This window comes from Mobula hypostoma, chromosome 1 (assembly GCF_963921235.1).
Source record: "Mobula hypostoma chromosome 1, sMobHyp1.1, whole genome shotgun sequence".
NCBI lineage: Eukaryota > Metazoa > Chordata > Chondrichthyes > Myliobatiformes > Myliobatidae > Mobula > Mobula hypostoma.
Window position 1 is genome coordinate 102,313,595 of NC_086097.1, and position 15,148 is coordinate 102,328,742.

General features: G+C 44.1%; 1 protein-coding gene across 2 annotated transcripts in view; it reads left to right on the plus strand.

The window, feature by feature from the left end:
- ptgr2 (prostaglandin reductase 2) overlaps positions 1-13,501 on the plus strand; it is a 60,878-nt gene extending 47,377 nt beyond the window's left edge. For both annotated transcript variants that reach the window (XM_063054081.1, XM_063054091.1), the window contains exons 7-10: positions 122-243; positions 2,235-2,322; positions 8,974-9,013; positions 11,131-13,501. In XM_063054081.1, coding sequence (XP_062910151.1) covers positions 122-243; positions 2,235-2,322; positions 8,974-9,013; positions 11,131-11,198 — 318 coding nt within the window. In that variant the 3' untranslated portion in view covers positions 11,199-13,501. The remainder of the gene's footprint in view (positions 1-121; positions 244-2,234; positions 2,323-8,973; positions 9,014-11,130) is intronic.
- The last annotated feature ends 1,647 nt before the right edge of the window (positions 13,502-15,148 follow it).

Genomic DNA, 15,148 nt, shown 5'->3' on the forward strand with positions numbered 1-15,148 from the left:
TCCGCAGACTTACTTACCCATCCTTCTGCCTCTTTATCCAGGTCATTTATAAAAATCACAAAGAGCTAAACTCAAGGCTGTGTAATTTAGCAGAACATTTCAATGTTTTCTTTTAATCCAGATGAATAAAGACAGTCATGTCATTCTATGTGGACAAATTTCCCAGTACAACAAAGCTGTGCCTTACCCTCCTCCACTACCTTCTCACACAGAGGCTATCCTAAAGGAAAGAAATATCACGAGGTAAACAATTGATTCCTGTTTCTATTTACGGTTAGAGTAAGTATTTGTTTTGTAGCTTCATCTTTTGGAGAACAGTGAGAAGTTTTGGGTCTGTGCCCTTCATTCAGAGGGAGTATGGATTTAAATGAATTGTTGCACTCGTTCTGTTAAAGGCTGCTGATCAGTGAGTTCCAGGATTTTGAACCAATCATAAAACAGGAATGATGAGAGCTGTTCAAGACTGGGATGTTGTGTGATTTCCAGCCTCACTATTCTTCCAGATAGAAGAGATTGTTAGTTTGGAAGTTGCTGCCAAAGAGATGTTGACAAGTTGCAGAAGTGCATTTTTGAGAACAGTGATTCTTTTAATTTAGGTACCCACTCAAGTTCATGTTCATTGTCATAGGCACACATACACATGGAGTAAATGCCATGGACGGTAGATTTTTTTGCATCAGCAACACAGTACATTACAAAAAAGACAAAATGAGTTAACATATACTTAAATAAACAAATTATACTCAATCTGCAATGCAAATAAACATAATGACATCAGTGCAAGTTGAGAGAGAAAGCAAAAGAAATGTAGTGCAAGGTAGTGTTAGGGACTCGGGTCAGTTCAAGAAACCTAATGCAGTGAGGAAGAAGCAGTTGTTGAACATTGACATGTGGGTCCTCCTGCCTGATGGCAGCCTCAAGAAGGGGGTGTGACTTGGATAGTTGGAGTCCTTGATGATTGATGTCACCTTCCTGAGTCTTTGGTGGGCAGAAACGTATTGGTGATGGAACTTGCTGGGTCTATTACTCTCTGTAGCAGCTTGAGTTCTTGTGCATTGGAGTTTCCATACCAGGCGGTGACGGAAAACCAGAACCTCCAGATTTTTCCAATGTAAGTCTGTAGCCATTTGTCAGAATCTTTGACATGAATTTCCTTGAACCTGTAAGAAACAGACACTGGTGTGCTTTTATGATTACGACAATGTGCAGTGCCCAGGATGGATGCTCTGACGTTGATACCCAGAAACGTGAAGCTGCTGACCCCACAATAAGGACTTGTTTGTGTTTACCTGTTTTCCCTTTCCTAAAGTCCACAGTTGGCTCCTTGGTTTTGTTGATGTCGAGCATAAGGCACTGTTCAACCAGCTTACCCATCTCGCTGCTATGCTCCTTCCCACCACCACCTGGAATTCTGTCAAAAGCAGGCCGTCATCAAATTTGTAGATGGCATTAGAGCTGTGTGTAACCACACAGTTGTAGATGAAGAGCGCAGGGAGCTAAGCTTGAGGATAACTGGGTTGATGGCTAGTGAGTTTGAGATGAGGACTCTGAAGCACACTGATTGCGGTCTCCCAGTGAGAAAGTCAAGGATCTAATTACAGAGGAGGTACTGAATTCTAGAAGCTTAATAAGTTTTGAGGAGATGGTGTTGACCACCATGTGGCATTCAGTGGACAACAGCTTCACAACACACACAAAATGCTGGAGTAGGCCTGGCAAAATCTATGGAAAAGAGTGCCATTGACGTTCTGGGCCGAGGCACTTCATTAGGACTGGAGGAAAAATGTTGAGTCAGAGTAAGAAGGTGGGATGAAGGGAGGGAGAAACACAGGGGAACAGGTGAAACTGGGAGGGGGGAGGGGTGAAGTAAGGAGCTGGGAAGTTGATTGGGTGGAAGAGAAAGGGCTGGAGAAGAAGAAATCTGATGGGAGATGACAGGAGGCCATGGAAGAAAGAAAAGTGGGAGGAGCACCAGAGGGAGGTGGTGGCCAGGTAAGGAGATAAGGTGAGAGAGGGAAATAAGTGGGGGGGGGGCGCATTACCAGAAGTTTGAGAAGCATGTCCTGAAGTGTGTGCTGGTCCAGAACACAGCCAGCGAGATGGTTTCTGCTGCAGACCTATTGAAGTGATAGCACTCTTTACTAATTGTACTCCATTTAAACTATTCAATGCTGTAATGATTATATCAGGACTATTACTTCTCCACCTCCATTTTCCTTATTGATCTTCAACAGAGAGAGATTCTTGGTGACAAACTATTCGGATAACTTTGCCACAAGCCTGGTGCAGTTGACCCGGTGGCTGAAGGAGGGGAAGCTGAAGGTACTGTACCATGTTCTATTCTTGCTGCTTGTGTATAAAAACTATTTCAAGTAATCATGTCACAAGTCATGGTCACATTGGATGATTTTTGTCAATTACATGAAGCATCTGTTCACTGTATTTGCTTGATAAATCAAATTCTGCATTTGCTGCGAGACTATGTTATAGATGCAGGTGAGATTTTTTTGCTGTGGCTCAGATTTCAAGCTTGGCTGAACAAATAGATTGGTTGTTCTCTGAACTGTCTGCATGAGGACCTTGGCCTCCATGGGCTGTAATGTCTATTTCTCTCATTGAGTCTGAAGCATAAGTGTTTAGTATCCTAATCCTGTTGCAGGAACATTAAAAGACCTTATTGTATCCGCCGTCACCACTGTTGCCGGCAGGTCTTAAATAATGATGAGATGAAGTATAGCAAAGGGATGGGAGCCTGGTGGCAGGACAACATTTCCCTATGTCAACAAAACAAAAGAATCAGTCATTGTGGAATCTGTATCAATGTAGAGGTCATTTAAGAGCTTCAATTTCTTTGGTGTAAACATGAATAACAGCTTGAACTTGAGTACCCAGGACACCTTCAAGGAGTGGTGTCTCAGAAAGGCAGGGCCCATTATTAAAGACCTCCAGCCCACAGGGCATGTCCTTTTCTCACTGTTACCATCAGGTAGGAGGTACAGAAGCCTGAAGGCACACACTCAGTGATTCAGGAACAGCTTCTTCCCCTCTGCCGTCTGATTCCTGAATGGACATTGAATCCGTGGACACTACCTCACTTTTTCATATTATTTGTTTTTGCATGATTTTTAATCTATGTACATATACAGTAATTGATTTACTTGTTTATTTTATTTTGTTTTTTTCTTCTATATTATGTATTGCATTGAACTGCTGCTGCTAAGTTAACAAATTTCACATCACGTGCCAGTGATAATAAACCCGATTCTGATTTTGATTCAACCAGATCGGCACCCTGACCAAGAAAGCTCACCAGTGCCTCTACTTTGTCAAAAAATTCATACGTCCCCATGATTCACCAATTTTAATTTAATGCACTACAGAAAACATCTTAACTGGATGCATCACAGATTAATATAGTATTTGCTTTGTCTAAGGCAGCAAGAATTTGCAGAGAGTTTTGGCCACAGCTCAGTCCATAATGGAAATCAGCCCCTGCACCATGGAATCTGTCTACACTTCTCGCTGCCTCAGAAAAGCAGCCAACATAATCAATGCTGCTGCCCCCCCCCACCCCCCACCCACACCAAGCCTGGATATTCTCCCTTCTTCCATTTGGAAGAAGGTAAATATTTAGAAAAATGTACCCTCAGGCTCAAATTAGCTTCTGGGAAAAAAAAGTATTGTATGGACCTTTTGCACCATAAACTCCTGACCTTGCAGTCTATCTTGGCATGGCTCTTGCACCTTATTGTCTGTCTGAACTGCACTTTCTTTGTAGCTGTAATACTATTCTGTTATCATTTTTCCCCTTGTACTACCTCGATGTACTTGTGTTGTGAAATAATCTGTCTGAATAGCATGCTAATTGGTTTTTCACTTCGTCAGTACATGTGACAATAAAACCAATTACAACTTTGATGCATGTGGGATTCATTCCATCATATTCCCATTCTGACTGTTTCTGACAGCATTCTGTTTTCAGTCTTTACCAGCCATTAGCTGTATAATAGGAGAACATTAAAACTGGAAACAGTGGTTCTCCTCCTCCCCCCCCCCCACCTACATGATCTCTCTCCATAGCACCCATTGAGCTGATATTTTGCACTGAATGACAATGTGTAAATTAGATAAACTCCTTGGGGCTAAAGGTTTATTCAATAGGTTGCCAGTGGAGTTGACAAAATAGCTATTCATGAGAATGTTACTCAGAAGCTGAAAGAAATGAGGAAGGGATGCCACAGCGGCAGAGTCAGTTTACCGTGTGTCAACAAGCACAACTGAAACTGAATTCTGAGAAAATGTAGTGTAGCGATGCAGAGAACAGCAGAGCTGATAACCCTGTATCAGAGGAGGCTATGTTTCTCCCATTTCTGTTTTGAGTATCCACAGTATTGGTTTATTTAGAGCTATGGCACAATAACCGGCCCTCTGGCTCAACAAGCCTAGTCTGCCCAGTTACACCATATAATCAATTAACCCACCAACCTGTACCTCCGGGCTTCAAAGTGTGTGAGGCAACTGGAGGGGCCAGAGGAACACCATGCGGTCATGGGGAGAACATAGAAACTCCTTGCAGATACTGTAGTGGTGGAAATGAGCCCAAGTCGCACGCACTGTAAACAACAGGAATTCTGCAGATGCTGGAAATTCAAGCAACACACATAAAAGTTGCTGGTGAACGCAGCAGGCCAGGCAGCATCTGTAGGAAGAGGTACAGTCGACGTTTCAGGCCGAGACCCTTCGTCAGGACTAACTGAAGGAAGAGTGAGTAAGGGATTTGAAAGTTGGAGGGGGAGGGGGAGATCCAAAATGATAGGAGAAGACGTCCCCATACCTCCAAATGATTGGAGGGGGAGGGATGGAGCCAAGAGCTGGACAGGTGATAGGCAAAAGGGATATGAGAGGATCATGGGACAGGAGGTCCGGGAAGAAAGACAAGGGGTGGGGGGGGCACCCAGAGGATGGGCAAGGGGTATATTCAGAGGGACAGAGGGAGAAAAAGGAGAGTGAGAGAAAGAATGTGTGTATAAAAATAAGTAATAGATGGGGTACGAGGGGGAGGTGGGGCCTTAGCGGAAGTTAGAGAAGTCGATGTTCATGCCATCAGGTTGGAGGCTACCCAGACGGAATATAAGGTGTTGTTCCTCCAACCTGAGTGTGGCTTCATCTTTACAGTAGAGGAGGCCGTGGATAGACATGTCAGAATGGGAATGGGATGTGGAATTTAAATATGTGGCCACTGGGAGATCCTGCTTTCTCTGGCATGAAACTAGCAGGCATGAACTTCAGATTGCCTCTGCCATTGATCTCGCTGGCTCCAACACCTCAGGGCATATTCAAAACCCGGACTCCAGCAACGACCATGGACACATTCAAAGCGATTGCGCAACCACCAACTGAGACTCCAGCCTTGAACTCCAGGCCGGGTCTTTATGTGCTGCTATTGTGACTCCCGTCTCCCCTTCCCCCACCACCACTCTCCAATCCTGTCTCTCTCAGATCCCACCGTCAGCTCCTGGGCCCTCAGAGGCTCCATCTTCCTCTCACCCCAACCGTCCCCTCTCCACTGACACCCCCAGCCTCCCCCCCTCCCCCCTCTGATCCGAGCTCTCAAGATTCCAGCCTTGAACTCCAGGCTGGGTCTTTATGTGCTGCTATTGTGACTCTCGTCTCCCCTTCCCCCACCAATACTCTGCAATCCCATCTCCTTCAGATCCCATCGTCAGCTCCTGGGTCCTCAGAGGCTCCATCTTCCTCTCACCCCAACCCTCCCCTCTCCATTGACACCCCCAGCCTCCCCCCTCCCCCCTCCCCCCTCTCCCCTATGATCCCAGCTCTCATCCGTGCCGGGTTTTTACCATCCCCTCCGACCTTCAACTGTCGGAGGCAGAGCGCTCTGTTTGTCCCCCTTCGCCCACACCTCAGCAAGTTCCGTGTTCGCCATGATGCGGAACTTTTCTTCCGCCGTCTCCGTCTCTGAGCCTACTTCTTCGGCAAGGACTCTTCCACCCCCACCGATGACCCCTTCTCCCATCTTCAACCCTCCTCTTCTTCATGGACACCCCGCTCTGGTTTTCTGCCTGCTCTGGATCTCTTTATCGCTAACTGCCGACGGGACATCAACCTTCTCGACTTCACTGCACCTTGTCCCCATCCCAACCTCACTCCTTCAGAACGCTCTGCTCTCCACTCCCTCCGCACTAATCCTAGCCTTATTATTAAACCCGCCGATAAGGAGGGTGCTGTTGTAGTCTGGCGTACTGACCTCTACCTTGCCAAGGCACAGCGACAACTCGCGGATACCTCCTCTTATTTACCCCTCGATCGTGACCCCACTAAGGAGCACCAGGCCATTGTCTCCCACACCATCACCGACTTTATCCGCTCAGGGGATCTCCCATCCACTGCTACCAACCTTATAGTTCCCACACCTCGCACTTCCCGTTTCTACCTCCTACCCAAGATCCACAAACCTGCCTGTCCTGGCCGACCTATTGTCTCAGCTTGCTCCTGCCCCACCGAACTCATTTCTGCATACCTCGACACGGTTTTATCCCCCCTTGTTCAATCCCTTCCTACCTATGTTCGTGACACTTCTCACGCTCTTAAACTTTTCGATGATTTTAAGTTCCCTGGCCCCCACCGCTTTATTTTCACCATGGATGTCCAGTCCCCATATACTTCCATCCCCCATCAGGAAGGTCTCAAAGCTCTACGCTTTTTGGATTCCAGACCTAATCAGTTCCCCTCTACCACCACTCTGCTCCGTCTAGCGGAATTAGTCCTTACTCTTAATAATTTCTCCTTTGGCTCCTCCCACTTCCTCCAAACTAAAGGTGAAGCTATGGGCACCCGTATGGGTCCCAGCTATGCCTGCCTTTTTGTTGGCTTTGTGGAACAATCTATGTTCCATGCCTATTCTGGTATCTGTCCCCCACTTTTCCTTCGCTACATCGACGACTGCATTAGCGCTGCTTCCTGCACGCATGCAGAGCTCGTTGACTTTATTAACTTTGCCTCCAACTTTCACCCTGCCCTCAAGTTTACCTGGTCCATTTCTGACACCTCCCTCCCCTTTCTAGATCTTTCTGTCTCTGTCTCTGGAGACAGCTTATCCACTGATGTCTACTATAAGCCTACTGACTCTCACAGCTATCGGGACTATTCCTCTTCTCGCCCTGTCTCTTGCAAAAATGCCATCCCCTTCTCGCAATTCCTCCATCTCCACCACATTTGCTCTCAGGATGAGGCTTTTCATTCTAGGATGAGAGAGATGTATTCCTTTTTTAAAGAAAGGGGCTTCTCTTCCTCCACTATCAACTCTGCTCTTAAACGCATCTCCCCCATTTCATGTACATCTGCTCTCACTCCATCCTCCCACCACCCCACTAGGAATAGGGTTCCCCTGGTCCTCACCTACCACCCCACCAGCCTCCGGGTCCAACATATTATTCTCCGTAACTTCTGCCACCTCCAACGGGATCCCACCACTAAGCACATCTTTCCCTCCCCCCCCCCGCATTCCGCAGGGATCGCTCCCTACGCGACTCCCTTGTCCATTCGTCCCCCCCATCCCTCCCCACTAATCTCCCTCCGGCACTTATCTGTGTAAGCGGAACAAGAGCTACACATGCCCTTACACTTCCTCCCTTACCACCATTCAGGGCCCCAAACAGTCCTTCCAGGTGAGGCAACACTTCACCTGTGAGTCGACTGGGGTGATATACTGCGTTCGGTGCTCCCGATGTGGCCTTTTATATATTGGCGAGACCCGACGCAGACTGGGAGACCGCTTTGCTGAACACCTACGCTCTGTCCGCCAGAGAAAGCAGGATCTCCCAGTGGCCACACATTTTAATTCCACATCCCATTCCCATTCTGACATGTCTATCCACTGCCTGCTCTACTGTAAAGATGAAGCCACACTCGGGTTGGAGGAACAACACCTTATATTCCGTCTGGGTAGCCTCCAACCTGATGGCATGAACATCAACTTCTCTAACTTCCGCTAAGGCCCCACCTCCCCCTCGTACCCCATCTGTTACTTATTTTTATACACACATTCTTTCTCTCACTCTGCTTTTGCTCCCTCTGTCCCTCTGAATATACCCCTTGACCATTCTCTGGGTTCCCCCCCCCCGCCCCTTGTCTTTCTTCCCGGACCTCCTGTCTCATGATCCTCTCGTATCCCTTTTGCCTATCACCTGTTGAGCTCCTGGCTCCATCCCTCCCCCTCCTGTCTTCTCCTATCATTTTGGAACTCCCCCTCCCCCTCCAACTTTCAAATCCCTTACTCACTCTTCCTTCAGTTAGTCCTGACAAAGGGTCTCGGCCTGAAACGTCGACTGCACCTCTTCCTACAGATGCTGCCTGGCCTGCTGCGTTCACCAGCAACTTTTATGTGTGTCGCAGGCACTGTAATACTGGTACACTAACCAGAATGCAACCAGAAGTGTAACTTTGGTAGGTAGGATGGGAGTTGTCTGTTCATGGAGACAGTGCAGAAACTGACCCTTCAGTTTGGGATGAAACCAGAGTACCTGGGGAACCACCCCACAGGGAGAATGTGCAGGCTGCACACAGACAGCACCACAGGTGAAGACTGAGGCAGTGGCTTTATTAGCTACATTACTCTGGGTTTGCACCAAGCTGTTCTTAGTTAAAATAGTAATTAATGTAATTGTTCTTCATGGGGGATAATTACAAATTAACTCCATGGTATCAGATTATGTCTGCTTGGCTGTGCTTCAGGAGCAAACAAATACTTGGCCTGTGCATCAGCAATGTGAAATTGTTACAATGATGCTTTCGGTTATCAGCCAGTAAGTAAGTTGGCATTGTGAATAGTAACGGCTGCAGGAATGGGGAGAGATTTCTTTTTGCTGCAGTGCAAAATTGGGTTTGGGTCAACGTACACTGGTAGTAGGTCTTTAAAGGTGTTTGTAGTTTTCACCAGTGCTTTTGTTCCGGCAGGTTTGTGAGACGGTGGTGAAAGGACTGGAAAACATTGGAGGTAAGGGGTGGTTGGCTTTGTGTCATCCTTTGTTAATGGTGCTTGTTCCCCACTTCCCTTTTCAATTGAGTTTTGTGTGCTACGCACCTTACAGTGACTTGTTCTTCAGCTTATGTAGGAGCAGGTGTCCAAAGCTGTCCAGTTTGCAAGATCAATTTAAATCATTCATACATTTTCAGTCTTTTATTAACATTACAGTAGACTAGCAGCTAAGATCAGAATACTGTATGTGGGCAAGTAGCAGAATGGCAGGAAGCTGGTCAGAAGCAAGCGGGTCAAAGTAGATGGTCAGACTAGGAAAAGTTCGAAAGCGATGTCCCGTGAGGAATACCACTATTTCTGTTTGGATTCTGGAATGCAATTTCAATTCTTATGGGCATCACTAAGTGTCTGTGGTTAATCATGTATTGTAATGTGAGGATGTTAATAAACGTGTACCACGAGAAGGCAATGCGATCTTCATTATCAGTAAGATTTCAGTTGCTGCAGTAATTTAAGAATTTAGCACTACAAATCCAAAAATTAGTAAGCATACATCATGAGTTAGTAAAGCCACAATTGCAAGTAGCTCATTTCTGGTAGAATAGAATTCAGAAATGGGGAAGTTGTATCCAACACAAGGTCATACTTGAGATGCCATCAAATATGGATCACTTGTTTCACAGGAGTCACCTTTTAGCAGATAGACATTAAGCAATAAAATTCATCATCATTTCAATTCAACAGCTTGGCTTTTGGTCAACAGAAACAAAATGTTTGAAAATCAAGATCTTGATCTCTGCTCAACTTGTGGTCTGCCAGCAGCAGTAATCCCTGCCCTGACACGGTCTCTCTACAGTTGGCACATCATTGTATTGAAAAGATTGCTCAATAGCCTCTGCGAGAACAAGTGAACCAATGTTAGCATCCTCTCCCATACCAACAGTGAGGCTCTAATCGCAATCAGTTAGATGCTTTGCGCAGGCAACTTCATTATCATGGCCTAGAAACGCTGCTGTTTGGAGCTCTCACAGGAAGAGTCTACCAGGTAAATTGGGAAAAAGTTCAAGGATGTAGTCATTTTCCTTGAAATGGAACATTCCCATTGCTGATTCTTGGCCCTTGACCACGTGAAAGAAAGAGCATTTTTGAGAATCACACATCCACATATTGGGAGAACAGGGAAGCTTAGCACAATCGAGGGAAAGGACGCAGCACTTCTCAAGCAGCCTGTCGGGCAGCTCCTATCCCTCCTGTAAAGAAACATCTGCAGTTCCCACAATGGCTTCATCAATTACCTCAAAACACTCAACTGGTGTGGAAGTAAATCTGTTTTGATCCTCCAGATACTGCCTCAGAAAAAGAAAAGGACCCTGCATTACCTTGAGGCCTACATACCAAAAAATAGACTGCAACAATTGACTTATAAGGATGATGGTTGTATCAATTCTACTTTTGGGAATTTTTCAACAGGGTCTGCACTTTTTCTCTTAGAGAAAACAGTTGAGAATAAACCTCATAGGCCTGTGGTTTTGAAAGGGTTTGCAAGTATGGATGTGGGAAAGAGATTCCATGTAGAATCCAAAACTGTGAACCAATAATGCAAGATGACCACTTACAATTTCAGTAAAAGAAAACTATCCATGAGTTTTCTTTTTATTGTTGAACTTATTACCATTGGGAATGACTGAGATGAAAAGCAGAGATCGATTTATGGAGGAACTGGATTTAACACATAAGGAAGAATAAAATGGAATGACAAGCATTTATTGAAAAGCTTCCTCCCATCCTTTCTTCCTTTAATCTTGGGCAGACCGTGATACATTTGGTAGGGACAATAAATTCTTAGTGTTATGCATTATAGCAGAATGCTGAGTTAGTATTCTACCAGAAATGAGTTCCTGTATATACTTGCAGTTGCGGCTCTGCTTTGCTTTTATGTACTTTTCCATAAGCTAACCTTCTTTGCCTTGTCACAATCTTATTTTTTCTGATTCTATTCAAAGTATTGCAACAGCATATCATGGAAACTGCACTGAATTAAAAGCATTGCGAGCTGTTTCTGAAAATAACTATTGGGAATTCTCCATTTATTCCTGAGCTGGCGATTTTTAAAAGTCTCAATTCTTCTCTTACAGCTGCCTTTGAGTCGATGATGAAAGGAGGCAATATTGGGAAGCAGCTTGTCCTGGTCTCTGAGGGGTGAGGGGTAATGAGGCGAAGTGTCCACTCTTCCTGAGCATTGTTGCTACAGTTTTACTGGCTCTGCTATGCTGAGCCAGCCTGTAGATGTTGCTTCTCTTGCCTTTACCTTTCAGATGGAGAGAGGAATGTTATGAAGGATTGCCAACTGAGGCTTTAGCATATTACTAATCAATTTGTCTAGACATTTTATATAAATCATGTCAATTTAATTCATGTTCAAATAATAAATCCTAAGATTTTGCTCATTTAAAACTAAACTGTTAAGATTTTGTCCTTTTTATTTGAACATGGCACTTGGGTTGCAGAGCCTTGTGTTTGCAGGGCTGATCATTTCCATCTACTCATATGAAAGGGCTCAGCAATTCTTCCTACCACTAAATCTTGATCTGACTAACCTCTGGCCTAGAACTCATTAAATCCAATTGATACAAATCATATTATTACCTCTGCTTCCTGACCAGAATGACTCTTACTCAAAGTTCAAAGTACATTTATTATCAAAGTATATATAAATTATATGACCTTGAAATTCACAGCCTAAAGAAATTCACTTACTTACAGGCAGCTACAAAGCAAGAAACTCGAGAGAACCCATTTTTTTAAAAAAAAAGGACCAACACCCAATGTACGGAGAGATTTTTTTTTAAAGTAACATAAATTGTGCAAACTGTAAAAGCAAGCAACAGCATTGAGAACCAGACTGAGTCCGTAGACCCTGAGCAGCTGGAGTTCCCATAGCCTCGGTCTCAGTTTATCACTGAGCAGGGAAAGTCACTGAGCTGCCTGAGCAGTCTCAGAGACTCAGTGTCATGGAGAGAGGAGTAAACATCAGAGAGCAGTGAGCAGAACCAGCCCAATCCTCACCTCCGCTTCCAACAGCCTGCCTTATCAGTCTGTCTGGGCCGGCATTGAAATTGTCTCAACACTGGGTCATCCCCTTCACGGTGCAATGTTATGTCCTGGGCCTGGACCCCGCTGCCCAACTCGTGGCCACCACCCCATTCTGGTCCGTGCTTGGCCTTTCCAAATCGGCTCGGTGCTTAGGTTTATCCAAATTTGCTCCCGGTTTAAGTGGATGGGCTCCGAAACTCCTCCGCTCCAACTCCGTCTCTCCACCTACTTCTCCTCAAAAATGCCACACTCTGACTTTGCTTTGCACCTGTACGCCTTGACCCTCGAGTCAACCTCACCTTTGCTCACCTCTTCATTGTTTACCACAACTTGCCATGTTAAAAGTGTGATCAATGAAATATTTAGTTGTGATTTGTGCCTTTTGAGCCACCAGTAAGCTGTCACCCAACTTCAGTAGCACCACCTTAAATCAGAAGCAAATCAAATTTGAGATTTCTTCCCTTTCTTCCCCCCATATGTTGCCTCTTTCATGCCTGTAACCTGCAGATTTCTGCAATTAGGAATAGCTCTGCATCCCTTCTAATTGATGGCCATGTCTAGTCATCTAGAACCAAAATTCTTTAAAACTTTCCCTCATTACTTAGTATTTAAAATGTACATCTGATGAAACCTTTGGTTACTTGTCTCGATACTAAACACAAAATAATCTGCAGATGCTGGGGTCAAAGCAACACTCACAACACGCTGGAGGAACTCAGCAGGTCGGGCAGCATCCGTAGAAACGATCAGTCAACGTCTCGATACTTCCCTGAGCTTCATATTACTTTTTGTTTAGTTGCTGTCTGTTAGACTGGTCATTGCATCGTAAGAGTACAAGCTATTAGATCCTTCTAGAATTTTCTCTTAATTTCAAATTTACAACATTGATGTGTTATATTTTTACTGTTTTTCATTTGTATTGGAGGAGGTCCGTCAAAAATGGTGCTGCTGCTTTTAGCTTGGAAATCAGATCTTCAGTGTGCTTCTAAACATGGGAACAGGAGTTGGTAATAGAACCCCAAATCTGCATCACGTGGTTCTGAAGTATTGTCTGGGTCTGAGAACTCGGGTTGTACAGATGACCTTCATTCATTCACTCATTCTTGCAGTGTGGATGTTACTGAGAGAGTAGCAGTGAACCTCACCCTCGTGTTTTAAGTCCCTTCAGATATTTGGGTTGGGATTCGTATGAGTGTCACCAGTGGTTTTCTATCCTACAATGTTAGAGAAGTAAAAGCTTTTACTGACAATTTAAAATCTCCAAGATTGTTGTAATGATATGAGCTTGTTTAATAACAAATCAGATTTTGAACAAAATATGCATTTGTATTCTTGGGTATGTTTTGATCCACAAACTGCTCAGCATATGACTGCAAGAAACTGCAAAGTGTTCTGTATCAAGGAAATAAAACTCCCCTCTATGGATTCTGTCTATACTTCTCAATACACTGTAACGATTTGATCTGTATGCAGGGCAAGCTTTTCACTGTATCTCTATACACGTGACAATTATAAACCAATTCCTATTCTAATGTGTTGTATTCCAGAAGTGAAGCTAGTGTGGCTGCTCTTAAGCTGGAAGCAGCACTTGATCAAGTGTGGCAACAAGGAATTGCAGTAAAACTGAAGTCTAAGGGAAAATGGTTAGTTATGTCTTACAAAAGAAAAGGTTGATAAGGATGCAACGTTGGTGGCCTTATAAGGCATTGGTCTGATCGCACTTGAATATTATGAGCAGTTTTGGGCCCCTTATCTGAGAAAGGATTACTGGCATTGATCCCAGGAGAGGTTAATGTACGATAGCTCTGGCCTGGATTCGCTAGAGTTTAGAAGACTGAGGGGGATCTCATTGAAACCTATAAAAATGTTGAAAGGGCTAGAGAGAATGGATGTGTACGAGATGCTTCCAATAGTGGGAGACTAGTGTATTTAATATTTCAGTAATATGAGTAATTTTGTAAATATATTTGATTAAGCATTCTTGGTTGTTTACATAATTCAATATGGGTTATGTAAAAGTATGTGAATGGCACACATCATTATGCCACTATGTCATATGTACACATTCACTAGGGTAAAGTAGACAAAATGTGTCCCAGCTTTCATGCTTTTCTTTCGATTAGATTTTGGACATACAAAGGATACCAGTGGCAATGAGGAAGTTCTACAACAAACTGAGACGACTACCTATCTGTTGAAGTGCAGCAAAACTTTTGAGTTAAAAAAAAATACTGCAGTCTTCATAAGTAGAGAAAGACTCCAGAGTTTTTATTTTAAAAAAGCAGAAAGTACTGTATACGAAATTCACGAGTTCATAAACATCGAGTACAGGGGTGATAATAAATAAATAACCTGAGATGGCTGGTTACACCAGAAGGTAGGTGCATTTGATTGCACAATTAGGTTATGTATACTCATCAAATTGAACAGTATTTTAAAGCAAATGGGACAGCCACTGAGAAATGAGTAAGTGTTGCTGAGTGCGTTGGCTGGAAAAGCATTGGTTAGAAGTTTGACTGCACCAACCAAACCAGCTGAAATGAAAGTAATGCAGGAACATTTAGAACCAAAACCGTTGTTGATTGCAGATTGTTTTAGGTTTCATAAGCAGAATCAAAATGAAGAGGAGTCCATTTCAGCTTGTATGGCTGAAGCGAATTAATTGTCTGAGTGTAGTGATGTCAGTTCAGTAATGGGCTTAATGGTGCACTGACAGATCATTTAGTTTGTGGAATCTTGCAAGAAAACATTCAAAAATAGCTCCTAACTGAAGCACAACTCCCATTTTAAAAAAGCAGTTGCAATCACTATCAATGGAAATAGCGGACAAGGACAATTGAGAGTGAACAAAAATTGCAATGTCTAAATAGAAACATGCCTGTGTGAACAGATTCCTTTCCTTTCCTGTGACAGGGGCTCACATAAATACAGGTTTAAAGGTAAATCTGGCAGAAATGTAACAAAGTAGAACACATACAAAGAGCATGATGGGCAGACAAAAATAAATGGATTGCATAGGGAAAAGATAAGTCAAATCAGCAGCTTCAAAAAGAGCACTAA